Raw genomic sequence first — 24735 nt, 5'->3', positions numbered from 1 at the left:
AAATGAAAAATATCATAAAATAAAAAAATGTTAAATATTTAAAAAAAATAAATTTAGGTAGATCGTTGTGTCTTTATAAAACAGTTGATGCCACGATTGAAAATGATTTCAATACAGCTAAAAATACGAATAGAAATCTTAAAGGAAAGAACATGTTTTCAACTATCCATGAAAAGACTGAATCCATGATAGATATAAAATGTAGGCTTAGAAATTTAGTAAAACTTTTTTTGAAAAATTTAAATACCCATGAGAATTATTACGAAACATTGCTGTAGAAAAATTAAATCTACATTACTAAGGAAATAATATGGGATTAGTATATCTGTTGACATGAAATTTAATACTACAACAAAATAAAACCAAATTGTTTACGTACAATAGAAACTGTGACGCTAGCAAATAAATCAGTAGTTGAAAAATCCTTAAAAAAGAAAAGAAAATGTTAGATCCAAAGTTAGAATAATAAAATTATACTAAGACCATATGAAAAGCCTGTATCAAAGATTTGAAAAAATTACAGACTCAATATGAAAAAAAAGATTACAGCTTCTTTTTTTTTTTTTTTTTTTAAGAATGACTGACAGTAGATTGAGAAAGACAATATTTAACTAATCTCTTAAATTTAAGAATGTAAACCATTTAAGAAATAAAAGGTTTAAACATAAAGAAAAAATACTTAGAAACAAAATACAAAATCAATTTAGTTTCCAGGGAAGACTAAGAGAAATACAGACAAACTTAGTACAGAGGAACAAAAATAAACTCAAAGAAAACAAAACATCCAAACCAAAAAACAGAATACAAATTGAAGTGTTTTAACATGGTTAATAGAAGTTCCAAATGGCAAAAGAAAAATCTGTTTACAATTTAACGTTACATTTGGGAGGTATATCTCATTTCAATAATTTACGAGAAACGGCCATGGTGATTTTTCACCAGTATTTTTATTAATTTTTAAATGACTCACTAGATATTGTCTGGAGGAGGGGAGGGAATGCACTGTTCTTGAATTGCAAGGTCAAGAAGAAACTGGGTTCTTATAAATTGTAAGACCTTGTAGTTTCAGCTGTATTATTTAAATATGCAAGAGTTCTTCAATAAGATAAAAACTATTATTGTTAATTATTTATATAAGTAGTAGTATTTGTTTCACTGCAAAAGTATATTTAGGCATGGTTTGTTGATTCATTGAACTTTGTTAAAATGGCCAGGAAAAGGAATAAAAGATTTATTAAAATTTAAATTGATACTGGAATGCCAGTTATTTAGATTAATCTTTACAAAATGAAATCTGGAGAATTTGAAAATTCAAAAATTATTATACATACTTGTCATAACATTTTAATATTTAATAGGTATCACACTTAATAAAAAGATGAAAATATAAAAACATACATTTATTTCAATAAAAAAATATTCAGAACATACATACAGAAAAATAAAAAACAGATATAGTAATATGTTATGAAATATCTAGCGAGTAGAAATTTACTTGAAAAGAATCACAATTTAAAAAAACTGATGTGAACACCACATGACTTGCTTATGCCTATTAAATTACATTGCATATTTTTTTTTTTTAAATGAAAAGTACATAAAATTTTATTTCATTAATAACTTACGATATATATATATATATATATATATATATATATATATATATTTTAATTACTCTTCATCATAAGTTTTTTTTTACAATGAGAGGTTAATAATTATTAATAAATCAATATATTTAAAATAAAAAAGTTAAAAAATGAAACTGATTCGAACCGATGTTCCTTCCCCTAAGATCCAAATATTTCTTTAATTAAAATTTTATTTGGCTATAACTCTGGAACCTATGAAGATAAGTACCATTTATGATATATGAGGGTAAGTCGTTTATTATTCACAATAAGGTTATAAATTTTATTGCAATACAAATAGGAAACTTACATGTGCATCATTTTTTAACATAGTCCTTTTGCATTTCAACGCACTTGGTCCATCGTTGTACAAGCTTCTTGATGCCCTCATAAAAGAAGGTTTTCGGTTGAGCTGCTAGCCAGGAATGCACAGCTTCTTTCATGGTCCCCTCTTAGAGTGGACCAAACAAATGGTAGTCAGAAGGGGCAAGATCAGGACTATACGGAGGATGAGCCGGTACTTCAAAGTTGAGTTTCCAGAGCGTTTCAGCAATATGTGGATGGGCATTGTCGTGCAACAACACTACACCTTTCGACAGCAGTCCTTGGCGTTAATTCTTTATAAATTTTATTTATAAAATTCATTGTTTAGTGTTATTTCCTAATTTATTTGTTTATTTTTGCAGTATCAAAGGTGAATTTGAGCGTACATGAAGATAAAAACAGGGTTCCATTTGTAAAAGGTGCTACAGAACGATTTGTATCAAGTCCTGACGAAGTATTCGAAGTAATTGAAGAAGGAAAATCGAATCGGCATATTGCTGTTACTAGTAAGTTTTATTTTACCCTTGCTTTGGTTTATTTGTACCACTGTGATTATTTCTTTTTATCATATTGTTTTTATAATTAATGCTTGAATTCTTCTCTTATGTTCCTTATCATATACAAAAAGAAATCTTAAAAAGATTAATTTTAATAAAATAAAAACAAATCTATAAATCACCAGGGATAATATGAGCACAAAAAATTCTAGTTTCATCTGTTATCATGCTGTACTTTCTATTAGCCAATCAAGAGAGGTATTTCTTTATTAACAAATATGTATGGGATGGCTATTCTCTTTTTTATACCTATGGAAACTATTTATGAGTCATGTTTTCTATCTAGGGATAGCACACCTAAAGAAACTTGTGGTTGTAGTGTCAGCTGAGCGGTGTGGGAAGATTTAGGCAATAATGTCGTTCCAAAAACAGACCAGAGCAGAGAGAGGTAGGGTATGTTTTCATTAGAGGCTTATTAAATTTGTGAATCTGTTTCTTGATTTTTAAGTAAAACAAGAGTAAATTGAATTGTAAGACAGAATTGTTGCTGCGATCAGCACTTTGTTTTGTTGCTATGAGGATAGTGTTTTTTGTGTTTAAAGACTCTATCAATTAATGATCTGAGTTCATAGTCTAATTGAAATTAGATATAGGAAGAGTTTTTTTTTGTGAAACCTTCAGTGTTAGAGGAAGGCACAGGGTTCATGCTTCTGAGAATCGGTTAATTTGACAGTTGAAGCTTGTAACTTATGGTAAGGTGGTTGTGGTTGGAAGACGCCAAATGAAGACGATAGTAGGTAGTAGGTTGTGTAAATACACTGATAGAAATGTCTGACAAGACATTTGCATCGGTGGCATTCTGACAGAGGCCAAACATATGACTGTTATGTTATCAAGGTTTAAGGGTCTAAAGATGACCTCTGGTAATGCCCATCAGGGCTAGAAACTGAGGGGGTGGTATGGCAACGGGGATCATCTCAAGGCTGGTGTCTCCCCTATGAAGGTCAGTATCACCAGAGTAAAGGTTGGCTTCCCGTTCAAAATAAAATGTAACTTAATCTAATGGCCTTTGCCAGACTTATAATGTATTGTTTTTTCGTTGCCATCGGCTAATAATAAAATTTTCCATCATTAAGATCTATTTTTGATCGGAGAAATCAAATCAAAATTCAGATTTTACAACTGCCAGTGTTATTTATTGGAAGTGCAATGGACTCCTCCTATAGGAGTCTCCACTGTATGCTTTCACATGGGAAGTGTAAAATGGATAATTGTCCAAATAATTACATTAGAATTTCCCAAGAAACAACCTTCTGTGTTTCTGAAGCAGGTAACAACTACTTTATGAACCAGTTGAAATAATTGACCTAATTACAGTTCAGTCAGTGGCAGGGAAAAAAAGTCGATTTTTGAAGAAAATTAGTAGAGTTTAAGGAAATATATGGGGTTGTAGAATAGGGAGTATAACTTGTTTATATGTGACTGGATAAAATTTTTGCTTACTGAGCAAAACGGCAACTGTTCAAAGTTGGTGAAAATAGGTTTTTCAATTTTTTAGGCCAAGGCAAACTCTCTAGACAAAAAAGTTGTGAGCATTTGCAGTACCTATAATGTAAGCCCTTAAACATTGAATTTTCATAATTAGTTACTGCAAAAAAGCTGAAAACCCGTTAATAATGGTTGTTTTTTTGCAAAGCAAATAGTTATTACAGGGTGCGAAAAAATCACTTATCTTCCCGAATTTTAGCTGGATTGAGACCATTTTTTTTTTTAAACTGGAGTAGCTTGAAAAAATAACTATCAAACTTTCAGTTTGTACATATTTTTTCAGATAGGATTATATCATATTATATTCGGCTTTTATGTACTTACCACACTCTTCATTTTTGTAGATAAAAAAATTGATAAATTTAAATAATAATTGAAATGTGTTGTAACTCATGAATATGAGTCCACTCTATAATTATAATTCTATCTGTGTAGACACAGACAGAATACTATTTATAAACGCTGTTTATTATATTTATGTAATATCTGGTCCAGTTTATGTACGTTGATTAATTGAAGTTACAGAAAGTTAGAAGAGTGTAGAAAGTTCATAAAAGCTGACTTCACTCTGCCAATTTGAAAGTACAATTTCAGCTTCATTCGCACATGACTGTTGTGAATTGCTTCCCCCTCCGTGACTACCATGCGAGCACGCTCTATTTTTTGCTCATTTTTTCAAAGAAGTTTAAACAACTTTTACATTAATTTTATTGATCTAAAACGTTACACCATTTAAAAATGCAAGTATTGAAGAATAGATTGCACTTGAAAAGGACATGAAAAATTTCTTAAAAGCCAAAATAAATTACAGTTGCCGAAGAGTCTTTTTATAAATAAATTACATTACATCAGCAGCGAATAAACCAATTTTCTTGTGTAACCACTCGTTGAATTCAGAATTCCAAGAACTAACTAATAAAATGATAAAAATGTAATTTTTAAAATAAATATTGGCTCTCCAAAAAACAGCCCTTTTTAATGGTTTTTTTTTTTTGGCTTTTTTGGCTTACAGTAATTATATTCAATGTATAAGGGCTGAAATACTGCAAATGCCCACAACTTTTATTCAAAAACTTTTCCCTTAGGAAGTTTCCAATGGCCTAAAAAATTGAAAAACTGATTTTCACCACCTTTAAACGGCTGCCATTTTGTCCAGTTAGTGAAAATTTTGTTCAGTCACATATAAACAAATAATACTTAACCTAATCTACAACCCCATATACTTCCCTAAACGTAGAGTTTAGATTTGTTTTGCTAAAAAATTACTACTAATTTTTTAGCAATAAAGTTCCTATTGATTACTATTAAGTATTACTAATTTTTTATGCACGTTTTCATATATTGATAATATCATCACTTATCAATATCAATATTATTATATCACTTATCAATTTTATATATATTTAACAATTAAAAAAGACTAGCGAAGGGAATAAATATTTATAAAGTTTGTTTTTCAGTATTTATTTATTATTTATTTATATAAGTATATTTATATACTTATAATATTTATTATTTATAAGTAAATAATTTTTTGTTTTTTTTACAGATATGAATGAACACAGCTCTCGAAGTCATAGTGTTTTCTTGATTAATGTTAAACAAGAAAATTTGGAAAATGAAAAGAAGTTATCAGGGAAATTATATTTAGTAGATTTGGCTGGCAGTGAAAAGGTTTGTTATTTATTCTTTAATATTATTTTATTTATTATTAGTATGGAAATTGCCCTGCCTTTAAAAACAAATTGAAAGTATAACTGTTATCATACCAAAGAAAATAGAAGGAATTGATGTACTGCTGCACAAGTTAATGTTATGGTATATAAAAAATACTTATTGCAATAGTTTGCAGGTAAATAAAATATGTGACGTTAAGGTGTACTGATTGATGACTTGTTTAGTTTCAATAACCAGATAGGTATGGAAAATGACATTCTTGTTTAATTTTAAAACAAAGGCTTAGGAAAAATAAAAAAATGTACATGATATTTGTAGATTTAGAGAGAACATTTGGTATTATAAAATGTTTAAAACTCTTAAAAAATTTTTTATTTATACATTAAGAAAGAAGAATTATATGTATATTCTATGAAATTATCTGGTGGCAGTTTTAAAAGTAAAAATCTGATGTGGACATCACATAACTTCCTTGAACGCCTATTTAATTACATTTACACATTTTTTGCTGCACTTCGTTTAAATTTGTTTCATTTTGAAAGTGAGATATGATCTCCAATCCTTTAATAAAGTGAACAGTTACGCAATTACTAAAATATTAGTTTTTATTAACACCAAATATTTATGCAATTATTAATTCAACAATCTTACCTGAAATATTAGGATAGAATAAAAATCGCTTTATTACTCTTTAAATAAATATGTTTTATACTTAGCTAATACTATTTTGTTTTTTTAAATTATTGTTGTAACCATCAGCAAAATGAACACAAAAACAAGTAATCTGATGTTTCACCAAATCTGATGTTCACATCACATGATTTACTTGCACCACTATTAAATTACATACACAATTCTTTTTAAAAATGAAAAGTACATAAGGTTTTATTTCATTAATAACTTCTGATATTTTTTTAGATATTTTTTTTATTGTTATTACTGAATTATTATTTATTGTAAGTTTTTTTTTTATTAATAATTATTAATAAAACAATATATTTAAATTAAAAAAAAAAAGTTAAAAAAAGGGAGATGAAGTCTGATTCAAATCGACGTGCCTTCCCCTTATAAGATCCAAATATTTCATTAATTAAATTTCATTTGGTTATAACTCTGGAACCAATGAAAATAAGTACCTTTTATGATATATCATTGAAAAGCTCTTAGTGAGAGCTTATTACTGCAGTTAAGAAAAAGTCCAAAATCCAGATTTGTTTAGGATTTTGTGATATTTTTTTTGGAGATTTTTGGTTCTGTTGATTGCAATCAAAATGGGAGGTGCACAACTAGATGTTACAACAGTCCTAAATCCAAAATTTCAACATACTACAGCTAATCATTTTTGAATTATGCAAGATATGTACGTACGTACAGACATCACGCTGAGAGTAGTCAAAATGGATATTTCCGTTTAAATCTGAAAATCGAAATTTTTCACAATCACAATACTTCCTTTACTTCATATAAGGAAGTAAAAGTTCTGATTCAGAATGGAATGAGAAAAATTTGTAGCTTATCCCCAAATTCCTGGTCTATATTTACATAAAAGAAGTAATATAAGAATTTTTTTTTAAATTTGAGACCCCTAATGTAAAGAGAAAAAATAATAAAGTTGTTCTGATGTTCTGTTGGTATTATTCTTCTGGTAGAACCAAAAATGAGTTAAGAATAATTTAGACTAAAACGTAATAAAATGCAACATGTACAAGGATGAAAAATTAAATACTGAGTGTACAAAAAAAATCACTGTTTTAATTTGTAATAATATTTTTTGGAAGACGTGTTCAGTGTTGATTTGTGGCTAGAATCAAAGAGAAAAAAAGGATAGTTTTGCGTATATCACTGTAGATTAATTCCCTATTTTTCTGCTTGACAAAGCCACTATCAAAGATGACTCCTGAACAGAAAGACTTCTGTTTTGCAGTTTGCTAAATGTGAATCTGTCGTTAAAATTTGATGTACATTCGGTAGAAGGTTTAATTATGATATTCTGGGTGACAATAACATTTATCAGCAGCAAAATCGGTTTGAGATGACTAGATTTCTTTGAAAAGGGGGAGAGTACAGGTGACCAAAGGTGTCTAAAAGAAAATTCAGGTAGTCATTCCTTACCCACTGGGTTGGTCTAGTGGTTAACGCGTCTTCCCAATTCAGCTGATTTGGAAGTCGAGAGTTACAGCATTCAAGTCCTAGTAAAGCCAGTTATTTTTACACGGATTTGAATACTAGATCGTGGATACCGGTGTTCTTTGGTGGTTGGGTTTCAATTAACCACACATCTCAGGAATGGTCGAACTGAGAATGTACAAGACAGACTACACTTTATTTACACTCATACATATCATCTTCATTCATCCTCTGAAGAATTATCTAAAAGGTAGTTACCGGAGGCTAAACAGGAAAAAGAAAGAAAAGGTTCCGTCGTGGTCCTAAAAAATTCTATTAGGAATTCTGGACTTGTAATACCAATGATGACAAGAATGTTTTAAGTAAATGATTTCATGTGCATTTCCTTACGCTTATGCATTGTTTGTACCGTTTACAGCTGTTAACAGGCTTTAAAACCTAGTGACTATGCCATGCAGTGCCAAGTTCTCAATCAAAATGTTGCAATATGAACAGTTGCAGCTCGTAACTAAAATTAGTGGGGGTGTTGCTCCAGAAATTTTTTTTCTGGACCTTTTCAAGGCCACGGTTAAAGTTTTCTGTAAAACAAAAGAATAGAAAAAAACGAATAATTAGAATAGTTACACTTCATCACATTCAAGAATATGTTTTAAGCACAACGTGCTTAAAACCTTATTCAGTTTAACCGAAAAAATAATAAAATGTCTATACAGATATTTTTTAGTATTATTAGATAATAGCTTAATAAAATGCCCACTTAAAAACACTATAGTTCAGTGGTGCTTAATTAAATTTGTTCTGTGTATACAGAAACAAATACATAATCATTTTTTATTAACTACCTTCTCTTTCGCCCTTATAGGGTGTTTTTGAACATGTCTGGTGATCAAAGAGCCCTTGCTTTCCACCATCTTCTGATCACTACTGAAAAAACAACTAAACCGCTTTCATATTCCTTCCACTGACTAAACTAGAAAAGGGTGTGAACAAGGAACGTTTCATACACATGTGGAGTAAAAAAAAACTACCTTCTACCAGCATGCCAAGCTTGGCACTGCAGGGTGACAGTGCTTTCTTTCCCTTGCAGACTCGTGTGCAGCTTTCTTTGTTCACTTGCGTACAACAGCAAACACCACGCCGCAGGAACTGTGAAGTGTACAGTTCCGTACAAAGATTTTTATATCTTTTTCATAAACTGGGGGATGGCTTCTGACTTTAAGCTTAAGGATTATATATTGTACAAGTATAAAGAAAGAATTAAAGAAAAAAGGACTCACATTAAGTATTATCGATAATATCAAGTAAAAATAAGGGGTGCTTCAGTTCCACAGTGCCTATATGCAAGCCGTCGCTGAACATGAAGTTGATGGCTTTCTTGATCATTACATTTCATCTTAGTTTAAAAGTCAATAAGCACATATTGTCATGTCTGAGAGTTAGAAAATGTCTCACTCTTACAATGGAAAAGAGATTCCCAAAATTAAATGTTTTCTCTTCATTATTCCAAAATTCTATGAGCCTTTTTTATTTTCGATGAAACACGTGTAAACATAAACTGGACCTGCTTATTTGGATATTCTGTGTGCATGGCACTTTCCTTGACTGTAAGTTTGACCAGACGATTTAATTTTTAGTACGTTGTGAGCTTCCTCTCTATCATGACTCTGATCCCATGTTTTTCTTTGGAGTTTTATAAAGGATCTCCTTTATGTGTGTCTGCTACCTACTGATCTACCCAATTTGAGGTGTAGGATTGAAGCAGCTGTCGCTTCCATTATTCCAGTTATGCTGGTTAAATTACGGGATGAATTTTCCTATACATTCAGTGTACGCCGTGTGACAAAAAGTGCTGAAAGGAGAATATATTAGAGTTACTCTTTCATTTTATTTGCGATTCTTACTAAAGTTAGAAGATAATTAAAACAAAGGGAACACAATATAACAAGATTAACAAAATTTTGTCATTTAGGGTATAAAAATAAAGAAGAATGAATGATGTAAGTCAAAGGTCAAATGCAGATTGGCGTAAGCAAGGAGAGCTTTTATGAAGAAAAAAGATGGAATTATGAAATATTTTAACGTACATGGTAATTAGAAATTAAAAAAAAATATATATATATATATTTTTGGAATGTTGCTCTTAATTTTAGTGAAATGTGGATTTTAGGAAAAGTAGAAAGCAAAAACAAAACACCTTTGAAATTAAGTGTTACAAGAGAATTTTAAAAATTAATTGAAAATATAAAAATTATTTATGGTTAATAAGAAAATTATTTTCAGAGAAAAAATTGTTGATTGTTACCACATATATGCTTAATTTAATATCGACGGGCGATAACGGTAGCAGCAATGTGAGCAGGGTGCACAGTATCACACGCATTGATACAAGCATCACTCCCACCATGCATGTGACTGCACACTTCTCCCCCCATAGCGGCGCTGCAGTCCCACCACTCTCAGGCTCCTGTAAAAGAGCGTGCACGAGAGCGAATTGGCAATTCAGTTGGAAGAAGAAGAAGTCACCTGGCCGGCCCATCGATGGAGCCACTGGATGTGGACGCTACCTTCCTGCTCCAGTTTCAGCTCGTTGAGCTCAGCAGCAAGAGCTGGCCCAGCATGGGATTGTTCAGGGAGAACCACCTCAGCCGCGCTGGCAAAAGACGACCGACCTCAATGCTGCAAGGCTCTGGGGGCCACCACTGCCACACTGTAGTAGCCAACTGCCGCTGAGGGAAAGCCCGGTCAGACTTCAATGGATGAGCTGCAGTTCCCCGACTTCGCCGGAGACCAGCTTCCGAAAACAACAGCTCTTCTCAGAGCTAACGCTAAAAAATGGCCCTTTTCAGGGCCACTGCAAGGTTATGAATTACATGCCATTCGGCGACATGATCAATGTCTCTTGAACCTGAAGTTTGTCATAGTTGTAAAACTGGTAGTGTATAGTAGAAAAATGAATGTACCCCTTCCTGTCGTGAAATAAGGCGTTATAATACCCTGCTACAAATCATTAGGGAAATTTATTCTTGTAATGATTCAATTAATCTCTCAAAATAATTCAAATTAAAGGAGATAAATGATATTAGGAATGTATCATTAGGAAAATTCAAGAATGAATTTTCATTATAGCATATGTCATTAACAAAGTAGCTAGCATTTCTCTAGGGTTTGTAAACCTCAGTTAAATATATAATTCAATTAAATTTTATAAATATAAAATATTTAGGTATTATTAAACTGTTTTTTCCCCCTGTGAATAGGTCAGCAAGACTGGTGCTGAAGGTACTGTTCTAGATGAAGCTAAAAATATTAACAAATCACTGTCGGCTTTGGGTAACGTCATATCTGCTTTGGCTGATGGTAATAAAACGCACATACCTTACAGAGATTCAAAATTAACTCGTATCTTACAAGAATCTTTGGGTGGTAACGCTAGAACTACAATCATTATTTGTTGTTCACCGGCATCTTTTAACGAATCTGAAACTAAATCCACTTTAGATTTTGGTAGACGGTAAGTTTTTTTATTGTAATTTTATTGTTATGGTAATGGTTTTTTTTAATGTGAATTACTTATAATTAAAATGCACTATGGTAATATAGACTTTAGATTAAAACAATGAAATTAAGTTTCTTTTAGGGAAACTTTTGTTGATTTGTTACAAATTAGTATTGTTGCTTAGGTTTAATAACACATGAAAAACTCCTAATTATTTAATTGATACAAGTACCAGTTTGTTATAAAAATGCCATTCTGTTAATAAAAGGGTATCCAAAAAGTAAAATGGGGTGACTTTATAATGTCATTGGAAATTTAATTCACTTTTTATTACCTCAATCCAAGCCAAGTATGTTCATTTTACTTAATGTGTAAAAAAAATTAATAGAAATCATGTGTAAAAATGGAATTTCAAATGTGATCTAATTTATAATTGAGAGAAAAGTTACTATGTAGAAAATACATCAGTTAATCAGAAATTATTTTTTAATAAGGTTTAACAAGTATAAAAAAAAAAAATAGTGAATCACATTCAATAAAGAAAGATTGTATTCTGTCTGAATAACCCTTCTTTTTGACAGAAGAACTAAAGCAACAAATCTACAGTGGAATTTGTAAAGGTTTACAAATTTATCTTATTTTTAGTCGAAAATAAGACCCCTATTTTTTTAGTGTAATTCTACCCTAAAATTTGAGGGGGAATCTTATAATCAAGGCAGGTATTACAAATGCATATTTTGGAAATGAAAATAACTGTATTACCAAACTATGAATGTAGTATGTTTTATTAAACATTAACTATTGTAAGTTATACAGATAAAAGAGTATGGAATTTGAGGGTACGTGCTACTTGACATCAGGGGCATGGCTTTGTTCAGGTTCAGAGGTACCGGCATGTCTCTAAACAGAAATGAACGACTTAAGAATTTATAGGTCAAACCAATTTCTGTCCAGTGCAAAAAGTGCAGTATTGTGTTTTAATTACCTGGAACACAGTTGTTTACTCAGAGTCACTACTGCTTTCACCATCATCCTCGTCTTCACCGTCATTGATGTCAGTCTCTCCCTCAGTTGTGTCATCAGAATCCTCATATATGAGGTAATCTTCCATTCCATCCAATGTGCAGGAGATACCAGTCTTCTTGATACTCTTAATTATCATTTTTGAAGTAATTTCCCTCCAGGTTTTGACAATCCACTTGGAAAGAAGCTCTATTGAAAGTTTCTGCATTTGTCCACTCTTCTTGAAAGTGTGATCTCCATCTGCCATACATTTAGTGTAAAACTTCTTAATGTGGTCCGTGAACGGCTTATTGATGCTCATATCCAAGGGTTGCAGCACAGAAGTGAGGTCTTCTGGAATAACTGCACTGTCTGTGTGCATTTCATTGATTTTAACATTCTTCACAGAATCTTCAAGATGGCCATGGAAGTTATATAAGACAAGAAGTCCTCGTTTCTTTAACATTGCTCCAGGATGCGATCTAAACGACTTCTAGCCAGTCGCACATTAGTTTTGCATTCATTCACCCCTTATTTTGTATGCGAACATGTAAACCTCTTGGTAGTTTTCCCTTTGGCAGAGTTTATCTTTTAAAAATGACATAAGAAGGCAATTTTTTTCCATCTGCACAAATGGCTAATATAATTATGCATCTCATTTTTTCTCCTCCAGCCGTTTTCACCAGTACACTGGATTCGCCTACTTTGTTTACTGTCATGTTTCGCGGTATTTCAAAAAAGACAGGTGTTTCATCAGCATTTCTAATGTGAGATATGGCTACTGATTTTTCCTCTTTCACGTAATATGTATCATTGAAACTCCAAAAATTTGTCAGTATATTCTACTGATAGTAATTGGCACAAAGTTGTCCACCTCAAAAGTGAATCCCTTTCTTCTGATTAATCGCATCACCCACCCACAACTGGCTTTATACACTCACATTTAAATTGTGTTTTGGTACTTCGCGCACTTTTGTTTGTATCATTTCACAGTTCACTACACAGCATTCTCTTCCCCCTACTTAATCATTGCTTGATCCACTGTGGGATGGCATCCTTTTTAGGGCCATGAAAAGATTGTGTTCCTTTTTTAAGTTTGAGCTCCGCTTTAAGTTTATCACTCTGATTTTTCCAGTAACGAATCATGTTTGGTTGTACCGATTACTCTCGACCCGCTGCTCAAACACCTTCTTCTTTTTTTTCAGCGAATCCCAGAACATCTAATTTATAAACCCTACAGTGAAACTTTTCCATGAATTCATTTTACCGGTAACACAGACAAAATACAAGAGAAACTCACTTTCAATGAAGTTGCTACTGTTCTAACCATTGGTCTTGTTTTACTAGTAAAAAGAAAGTAGGTAGTAGGATTTAAGTTGCTACTTTGTGAAGGTCAACGTCTCGCCCCCTTCTGTCAAATACCATAGGATTGTTTTGCAAATACCTGAGAAGGTAAAATTTGTCCTTCGTCAACAACTAACTGTATGTACAGTAACAAAAAAATTCCCAAAGAACTGTTTTTCTAGAAATTACAGGCTGAAAACATGTTACAGGCTGATGGGTGTCTAACATTCGCAATTTTTTTTTCCCAAAATTTGCCCGCCAAATTTTGAGGGTCTTACAATCAAAGTGACTTATTTTCGAATAAATACGGTATTTTTTAAAATGCTTTTAGTATTGAAAATGCTAAACGCATACAGTGATGCACTTAGTGTACCTAACTTCGTTGATCTGCAGGAACTAATTTATGTGACATGGCTTTAAATATTAGCATTTACTTTACTTCACCGCCTACAGTTTTCAAGATTCTACTAGTAACTAAAACATTCCAGGTGTTGCCGGTCCACCAGATTGTAAGTGGTTAGTGTCTACCATTTATCCAGAACCCAAATCAATATTGATGGATTACGTAGTTCATTTTGTTAGATTTCAAGATCTCTTCATCATGAAATTAACTGTAATTATCTTGGGTATAACATTGGCTTCACATAGTTTCCTTGAAATAGAAATTTTCTTGTCATTTTGTAATTATTATAAACATGAGGGACTTCTTCAAAACGTAAAAAAAAAAGAATGCTCTATGAGCACATGGGAAAAGATAATGATCATTTCTGGAATTAGATTATCTAAGTCATTGATTTAATACAAATGAATTAACAGCAAATTCACATGCTTATTGTGAAGTGTTATACAGGTTGTCATAAAAGAATGGTGCGGTTTTGAACATGGTTTAAATTAAAACAGAATTACTTACAGTTTATGTTTTTTATTTTTCAAATTTGTCGTCTCAAACATTATTTTACATAATTAATAAATTTCAATATGTGCACCCTTAGTCGCTCGACAAATGTCCAAACAATACTCAACTTCTCTCCAAACATTAGTTAACATTTGTCCATTAATGGTTGTCATTGCTTCATTAATCCTGTTTTTTAAGCGGTTTAGGTCGCGAATTTTTTGTGTATAAACAACGCTTTTGATGTACCCCCACAAGAAAAAATTGCAAGGTGTCAGGTCTGAACTCCTTGGAGACCAAAGTATGGGTCCTTGCCGGCCTATCCATCGATCTCTAAATTTTTCATTCAAAGCATCCGTGACCAATGCATTGAAGTGCAGGGAAGCACCATCTTGTTGGAAATGAAGTCTATGAATGTTTTCGAGTTCATCCGGCTGAGGAAAGCAATAATCGGTTAACATGTCAAGATACGCATCTCCATTAATTGTTTTTTCAGCAAAGAAGAAAGGCCCTATTACACGATTTTTCATCACACCACACCAAACATTAACTTTAGGCGAATCGCGTTGTTTCTCGATAATTGCGTGTTTTCAGAGCCCCATATTCATGAATTGTGTCTGTTAACGCATCCATTCACATGGAATATAGCTTCGTCTGTAAAAATTATATCATCTAAAAACGATTCGTTTTCACTTATTCTGTCCAACATTTCAACAACGAAATCGTAACGTTTTACACCATCATCGGGTTTCAATTCCTGCAGTATCTGGATTTTATAAGCATGCAATTTCAGTTTTTTATGTAAAACTGTGTAAACTGTTGATTTTGGAATACCTAATTCGACGGAGGATGGACTTTTCAGGACATCTAATTGCCGATAGTCTAATTAGTTCAATGTCTGGTATACTTGGTCTGCCGGTTGATTTCTGTTTCTTAACTGATCCAGTTTCTTCTAATCATTTGAAGCAACGTGTGATGTTATTTTTGTGTGGTGGATTTCTTCCGAATTCACTACGAAATGCACGTCGAACTAAAATTACGGATTTTAATTCAGCCATCAATAAAACACACTTTGCTTTGTCTTTTTCCAAGAACATAGTAACTCGCTAAACTCACCGCAACAACAATACAAGAACTCACATTGTGGTTACAACTGCTGATAAACAAGCTTTTGGGTTGGAGGCTTTCAGGGATACCAATATAACATCTAGAAATTTCCCTACAATCTTTCTATGAATTACTGAAACCGCACCATTCTTTTATGATAACCCTGTATCTTATTTTCATACAAAAAAGAAAGTATAAATTACAGGGCATAAATAATTTGAATGCTACTTGAAAAATTTGGCTGGGAAGTATTTGTGCGTCTACCATATAGTCCTGATTTAATCTTTTTCTTAAGTAAAAAAAAATCTTTTGGTAAGATTAATAAATAAAAATGATTTTGCGAGTTAAAATCAGCATAAAATTTCTGTCATGATGTAAAAGAAGTAGTTTCACACTATTAAAATCTAAATTTTTGACTATGTAAAAAAATAAAGAAAGGTTCGTTCTAAATACCCAATTAATTATTACCAGTTTTAAATCTTTTGTAGTCATAATAGTTTACATTTTGCCCCTCTCTGTCTCTTCTGTCATTTTCGCAGGATATAAAGTTTTCATTCCATAAATACATCATCTCTTTCTTTATTGTTTGATTTAACAAATTGCATTTAGGGATTTTTTAAATTTTATTATAACAAACAATTTTGTTAGCTTAAAAATAGTACCTCATCCTTAGATTACCCAGTTGAATCTATTAAAGAAAGTTGTGCTGAAAAATTAGTTTTCAATATATTAGGATATTAATATTAATACACATTAATTAAAAGTAATGTTAAATTAGTTTTATGTGCGTGCATGTGTATGTGTGCATGTATGCACAAATACATAACATTTTTGTGTTGGTAAGAGTGGGGATATCTACTTTGGATATGAAATTTATATCCCTCACCTTCATAAATCGTTTTTATTGTTTAGTCTACAGTGTAGTATTGAATCAATTCATTAATTATAAACATTTTCATTGCATTTTGTTATAAGATTTTCTTTGTGTCTCGTTAACAACTAGTAAAGCTCGTTTCTGATAATTTGGTGTTTATATTAAAAAAATTAATATCCTTTTTTTTAATTTGAAATTGTTCTGTTTGTGTTATTGGCATATTTGTGACTAAAATTTAAAGAAACATGACTAGTTTGTAAGTATATTATTGTTATTATACTATAATAAAAATAATTTATATTTTTCTTCAGTAATTGTAATTGAAAATTACACTATTTAATCATTTTATTTAACTTTTTATCCGCTAGTTAAATGTATTTCTTTATTGAAAGTTTAATAAATTCTTATAAATTAGACTAAACCCTTTGTACTCTTTACTTTGTACACTGACTTTTTCAGAATATTATGGTCCTCAAGAGACTTTTTTTTTCAGAAGTATTGTGAATCCATGTAAAGAATTATTGTTAGTTAAAAGATTTCCAATGAGTATTCTTATTGTTTAAGAAGATAAGTTAGTTGTTTAAGTGTTTCTTGAAAATGTACAGACCGTTATTAGAGTAATTTATTTTCAATTTCTTCTTTTTTTTCAGTTAAATAAATTAAGTGAAATCCGCAATATAAATAAGTTTTTATTTGATTTATATAATAAACAATTTTATCAGGAAAAATTATTTTTAGCTTTTACGTTATTTTATTATCAACCTAGACATCATGTAACTTCTATTAAATAATTGTGTGTTATCACAACAAATATAGACCTAAAGAATGTAAATATTAAATAAGAATAAATTGTATATAGGTGGTAAATAAATCAAAATGTAAAGTATGTAGATATCAAAGTCGATAGAAGGAAAACTAACTGAGAATATGGTACTTTTTATTTCCCTACTTTTAACCGTAGTTTTATTTCATACATTTTTAATATGTGACTTGCAGTGATATTTAAAAAAATTGTTTATGGACAGATGTATACTCATTCTACTGTTTTTGTTTCAAAATTAAAGTTGCGCAATAATTTTTATCTATTGTTAAAATTAATTCATTAATAGAAAAATGAAAATATATATTTCAATAAATATCATTAGATATAAGGAAAAAAATCCAAAACTTAAAATAAATATAAAGAAAAATTAATAATTATTAAAAAGAAAATATACCTGACTTAACACATCTATCTAATATAATTATGAGAAACGAACAAACCATAGTAACACAAGTTTTTCTTTCTTTTCTTACAGGCATTTTTTCAGGATGAAATTAGCGATGTGAAATTTAATATTACTTCTACATTTTATGTTTTATTCGGGTGCCTGTTATTTGTAAAAAAAGTGAAGGCCCTATATCCTACACAGTTCTAACTTAACTTCTAATGATAATAGGTAAAGATATCATGCACAGGTTCCGACCTGTACCCACCGGGTTGGTCTAATGGTTAATGCGTCTTCCCAAATCAGCTGATTTGGAAGTCGAGAGTTACAGCGTTCAAGTCCTAGTAAAGCCAGTTATTTTTACACGGATTTTAATACTAGATCGTGGATACCGGTGTTCTTTGGTGGTTGGGTTTCACTTAACCACACATCTCAGGAACGGTCGAACTGAGAATGTACAAGACTATACTTCATTTACACTCATACATATCATCCTCATTCATCCTCTGAAGAATTATCTAAAACGGTAGTTACCGGAGGCTAAACAGGAAAAAGAAAGAAAAGGTTCTGACCTGTGATACTCCATCATTAACAGCGATTCATTGCAACATGTACTGGCAATATACAGTATGCAGGCAGGCTCTAGTAATGATTCATTCTTGCTTCCTTTTACGGCGTACATTTTTCATTTTTAGTTTGAGAATGGTGATTTTTTTTCAAAAAAATCACAAGAGGCAAAAGTTGTTTCTTCTTTATTGTTTTATACCATTATTAAAATTTGAAAATATTGAAATTTTTTAATTTCCCTCCCTTCTAAATAATATAAGTTAAGAATGTCTGCGTTACTTGCAGAACGAATACCTGTTTAACACGAAAATAGGTTGTAATTGGTTGGACCTGTAAAGCTACAGAGGGGACCAAACAAATATACATAACAATTAAATACATTATCACTCCTTCTATGGACTTAGTCTGGTAAAAATACTTATAAAAGTTTGTTAATTAAAAAGTTAATTATATAATTTTTTTGACAGATCTGATTGTAAGTAGAAAATTACCTTAAAAACTATCTAAACCACTTAAACTAATACTTTGACTTATCCTTAAGCAATTTAGACTTCTTTCTTTTCCTGTTTAGCCTCCGGTAACTACCGATTAGACAATTCTTCAGAGGATGAATGAGGATGATATGTATGAGTGTGAATGAAATGTAGTCCTGTACATTCTCAGTTTGATCATTCCTGAGATGCTGGTTTTACCTAGTTTAAACCATTCTAAACTAGTTTTTTTTTACTTTCTACTTTAACAGATTGCCTTACAGGATACTGTACAATTTTTAAACCATTGTTTTTATTTTATAAAAACAGGTATAATTTATTTTTGTAATGTTTCTTTGAAATATTGGGATTTTTTTTACTAATTATGATTACTATTAATATCCACATCTAGTTTTGACTTTAATTATTTTATAAATGGTTTTAAAGTGTTAAATCTTCATGAATTTATTTCCATGTCAGTATAGCTTAGTTTTTATTTTTTACTTATTACTTACTACTTTTATTCATTCTTGGCTTTAGTAGTACGTTTCATAAGAAAATTGCAATTTTTATCAGTTTCTTAAATCACTTTGTTTAAAAGCTGAATCACCCTTGAATTTTTTCAGGTTTTAAAAGTACTAAAATGCTTGTTTATTATCTTGAAAAGAATTCAGTTTGAATTTTCAACAAATATTTCACCTAATTTTATTGCTTCAAAATTCTTGTCTCCTTGAAATCTTAATCCAGTATAAAGTGAAAAAATATCAACATATTTATGTCGATTTGCACAATTCGTACAAAAGTTTCCAGGACTGAGGATATAAAAACATGTCGAGAAAAAAGTTTATTTGTGCTAATCTTCCATATAGTTTCCCTTCAACATGATAAAAAGTTTAGAGCAGTTATAAAAGGTCGTCAAAAGCCCTAGAAAGTCTTATTTTTAAGCTGCCTTTAGGATCCTTGTAGTGTTACAAGACTTTTGTCTTCTATGGCATCTATCGACTTATATCATTCCCTATTCATTTTGCATTTTAATTTTAGGAAATAGAAAATAGTCTGCAAGGTTTCTGTAAGTATTGAGAGTGGTCCAGCGTTATCACTTGTTAGCCCAAAAACTGCCGTACAAGTGATGGCTGTGTGAGATTGTTCATTGTCATGAAGCAAGAACCAGTCTTTGGTTTTATAAAAGTGTGAATTACATGACAGTTCACTCGAATAAATGTTTTAGGACATATTGGTAGACAACAACGGTAATTTACACACGCGTTCAACGTTTCCGATGTTAAAGCTGGTTACCAGCATCTACATTCTCTTATCGTTTTCTAACAACATCTGACCATCACGAAATGACTTTAATAAGACATAGCTTCATCACCATTTGCTTGTTGTATGTAACATTTTCAAATGTTTCTGTAGCACTTGTACCAAGCAGAAAACAAAATTTTACATTTGGACTTTTTTTTTAAATCTAACTATATGCAAAAAATAACTTCACATAAAATGAATATACAACACAAGCCACTAATCCAAACTTTGATTATGAGCATTGCTTATTTTATTCACAAGATTTCTCTCGACAAGTTACAACCTTTCCCATGAGTTTTTGCCACTAGTTCTGTTTTTATAGGTTTAATTCTGGAACATTTTGTACAGGCTACATTATTTGGGAGGCATATTTGTTGTTTATAACATCATTCTTACATTTTCTTGGTACAGCTTGCATTAAAAAACAAAGTATATCTAACTTATACGAGCGTTGTCTGAAAAGTTTTGAGCATAACATAGAAAAACATATTTTTTCTGTCAAATATAGTTTTACTTTTCAACAAAGTCTCTGTTCAAGTTGATACACTTTTTCCAGCGATGCTCTAATTTCTTTAACCCTTCCAAATAGTAGCTGGCATCTTTCTCCACAATATAGTTATTTCCGTATGCGATAACCTCCTCATCCAATGAAAATATCTTTCCTTCAAGTGAAAATTTAAACTTAGGAAACAAGAAAACATCACTTGGGGCCGGTTCTCGTGAATACTATATCAACCAATTCAAAGTGCAATTCGTGAATTTTAGCCATGGCAACCATTGAAGGTGAACATTGTCATGATGGAAAAACACTTTTTTTAATTTCTGCCTTCAGCTTTCAAGTAATGATGCCTAATACTGTTCCGTTATTGTTTTACATTTTTGAAGATAATCAATAAACAAAATTCTGTTACTATCCCAAAAAACAGTCATCACTGTTGATGGAACCATCTTCGCCTTTTTCAGAGCAGGTTCACCCTTTGCAGTCCACTGTTTTGACTGTTGTTTCTTCTCAGGAGTTTAGTAGGATCTACATTTTATCTGCAGTTATGAATTGACACAAAAAAATATTACTCGTTTTGCTTAAAATGCTTCAGTGGGACCTTGGAAATGTTCATTCAAATGCGCTTTTGGTCCAAAGTGAGCAAATGCGGTACCCAACACACAGATACCTTACGCATATCCAATTCCTCAGTTAATATATGACAAACACATTCTTTTGATATGCCCATAACCTCTGCTAGCTCTCTAACTTTTACTTTTTTCAGTCATCCAGTACCATTTGGTGAACTATTTTCATGATATCGGTGGTGGTTGCAATTTTTGGTCGTTCCAAACGCTCATCATCGACCAAGCTGGTACGACCATGTTTAAATTCAACTGCTCATTTTTTCACGGTGACAAATGATGGGACAGAGTCCTTGTATCCAACTTGGTTTTAATTTACATAGGTGTATTCCCTTTCAAATGCAAGTATTTAATCACGACACGATATTTGATTTTCCCCATTTTCACAAAAACACTCACAATGACTTACTCAAATGATTATCAGACAACAAATGAACGTCCAAAATGGCTGAAATTTTAGTGGATATTTTTCAACGCATACGTGAATACATTCCCTAGCCTTTGTTGACGAGTGCTGCCATCTGCTTCATGTTGAGGCTCAAAACTTTTCAAACAACATTCGTATTCAAGTGTTATTAAATCTTCAAACATTCAAAAAATTATGTTCTAAATAAACAGATCCAATTTGCTTGCAACACATCATCAAATTATATATATTTCTTACCCAAGATGTCGGCCAGTAACTATATCACCTGTCTCTAGAGTAAGAAACAGCAGCACAAATCGCAGATAAATTAAAGTGATTACAGGCTTTATGATAGGTGTTTTTAAAACTTTATATACAGGGTTATCATAAAAGAATGGTGCGGTTTCAGTAATTCATAGGAAGATTGTAGGGAAATTTCTAGATGTTATATTGGTATCCCTGAAAGCCTCCAACCCAAAAGTTTGTTTATCAGCAGTTGTAACCACAACGTCAGTTCTTGTATTGTTGTTGCGGTGAGTTTAGTGAGTTACTATGTTCTCGGATAAAGACAAAGCAATGTGTGTTTTATTGATGGCTGAATTAAAATCCGTAATTTTAGTTCGACGTGAATTCGGGAGTGATCCACCACACAAAAATAACATCACACGTTGCTTCAAATGATTAGAAGAAACTGGACCGGCAGACCAAGTATACCAGACATTGAACTAATTAGACTATCGGCAATTAGAAGTCCTGAAAAGTCCATCCTCCGTCGAATTAGGTATTCCAAAATCAACAGTTCACAAAGTTTTACATAAAAAACTGAAATTACACGCTTATAAAATTCAGATACTGCAGGAATTGAAACCCGATGATGGTGTAAAACGTTACAATTTCGCTGTTGAAATGTCGGTCAGAATAAGTGAAAACGAATCATTTTTAGTTGATATAATTTTTACAGACAAAGCTACATTCCATGTGAATGGATGCGTTAACAGACACAATTCATGAATATGGGGCTCTGAAAACCCACACACAATTATTAAGAAACAACACGATTTGCCTAAAGTTAATATTTGGTGTGGTGTGATGAAAAATCATGTAATAGGGCCTTTCTTCTTTGCTGAAAAAACAATTAATGGAGTTGTGTATCTTGACATATTAACCGATTATTGCTTTCCTCAGCTGGATGAACTCAAAAACATTCATCGATTTAATTTCCAACAAGATGGTGCTCCCCCGCACTTAAATGCGTTGGTCACGGACGCTTTGAACGAAAAATTTGGAGATCGATAGATAGGCAGGCAAGGACCCATACTTTGGCCTCCAAGGAGTCCAGACCTGACACCTTGCGATTTTTTCTTGTGGGGGTACATCAAAGGTGTTGTTTATACACAAAAAATTTGCGACCTAAACCACTTAAAAAACAGGATTAATGAAGCAATGACAGCCATTAACGAAGAAATTATAACTAATGTTTGGAGAGAAGTTGAGTATCGTTTGGACATTTGTCGAGCGACTAAGGGTGCACATATTGAAACTTATTAATTATGTAAAAAAATGTTTGAGACGACAAATTTGAAAAATAAAACCATAAACTGTAAGTAATTCTTTTTTAATTTAAACCATGTTCAAAACCGCACCATTTTTTTTATGATAACCCTGTATTATATATTTGGTTCAGTTTGTTGTTAAAAAAATTAATAAATTTAAAAATACATCACTTGTATATTAATAAAAGTATCTATCTAAATTGAAAAATACTAGGAAAAGAAGAAAAATGTTGTATTTAGTACTCTATAAAATAAAATAAGAATAAAACATCTTCTTTGCCATTTGAAATCATAGAAACTTAATAATACTCTCTCTACAATTTTTACTTGTAACAGCTAATGTGTTAAGTAACAGTGGAAGAGGTTAGATAACCATTCTTTTCATGTGCTGGTTATAATGTGTAAAGATTAATGTTAAGGCAAATGTCCATAAAGTTTACTAAATATTTCTTGTTGAACAATAAAGAATTTATTAAGGAAAAATACATGTTAGAAAAATGTATATTCATTATTATTATTAGAACAATAAGGAATGATTACATGAAGAATTAAAAATTATTTTCTATCGTATAATGTAATCGCATATTTGTAAAATGAGTAGCATTAGTTATTATTATAATAATTTTTCATTGTTTGAAGCAAATTATGTTATGAAAAAAATACGATCCTCTGAACTAAGACTTGACAGAAAATGTAATTACTATAACTTAAGAAAACAAAGTGAATATGATATGCTAAATTATTTTAAGTTATTATGATATCGTAAGTCGATTAATAGACATTCCTTGATCAAGTTCTGTTATTTATTTTTTCTTAAATTCATGATAGTCAAAAAGTTATTCAAACTGATACTCATACTTTTAAAAAAATGCTTAATTATGTGTTTATATAATTATTTTAACAGGAAAATTCTGTCATAAAGTATTATAATGTACTGGCCAATCCTAGTAGAAAATTAAAATTGTTTACCTTTAAGTTGAATTATCCAAAGTAATATTGTATAGTTTTTCAGTTATTGTGTTTTGGTCAACACCCTTGTCAGTGCAGAGGTGGTACTGACTAAGCCTTTCATCTGAAGTTCCTGGATTTTGGATAGTCAGGCAAACAATTTTTACACTACAAAATTTCTGTTCCAGGCTTATGAGGTGAATTAATTATCTGCCAAAAATAATTTTGTTTTTTATAAACTCAAAGAGAAAATTTTTTTTGTAAAGAAATTCATCTTAGATTTCAAAAATTGATATTAAATTTGTTTTGAAAATGATGTTTTCAAGATTTCCATAATTTTTTTTAATTTTTTTACATAATTAATAAGTTTCAATATGTGCGCCCTTAGTCGCTTGACAAATGTCCAAACGATACTCAAACATTAGTTAACATTTCTTCATTAATGGTTGTCATTGCTTCATAAATTCTGTTTTTTAAGTGGTTTAAGTCGCAAATTTTTTGTGTATAAACAACGCTTTTGATGTACCCCCACAAGAAAAAATCGCAAGGTGTCAGGTCTGGACTCCTTGGATTGCCGGCCTGTCCATCGATCTCCAAATTTTTTGTTCAAAGCATCCGTGACGCATTGAAGTGCGGG

The 24735-nt window shown here is 31.3% G+C and overlaps 1 protein-coding gene across 1 annotated transcript in view; it reads left to right on the top strand.

The window, feature by feature from the left end:
- Window positions 1–24735, top strand: part of Khc (kinesin heavy chain) — a 139771-nt gene that overhangs the window by 82700 nt on the left and 32336 nt on the right. Inside the window, exons 4-6 of the mRNA XM_075380977.1 lie at window positions 2315–2458; window positions 5547–5671; window positions 11059–11312. Coding sequence (XP_075237092.1) covers window positions 2315–2458; window positions 5547–5671; window positions 11059–11312 — 523 coding nt within the window. The remainder of the gene's footprint in view (window positions 1–2314; window positions 2459–5546; window positions 5672–11058; window positions 11313–24735) is intronic.

This window comes from Lycorma delicatula, chromosome 13, assembly GCF_047948215.1.
Source record: "Lycorma delicatula isolate Av1 chromosome 13, ASM4794821v1, whole genome shotgun sequence".
In the NCBI taxonomy this organism is placed as follows: domain Eukaryota; kingdom Metazoa; phylum Arthropoda; class Insecta; order Hemiptera; family Fulgoridae; genus Lycorma; species Lycorma delicatula.
Note: the sequence above shows the minus strand (reverse complement) of the source record. Positions and strands in the feature narration are given on the sequence as shown.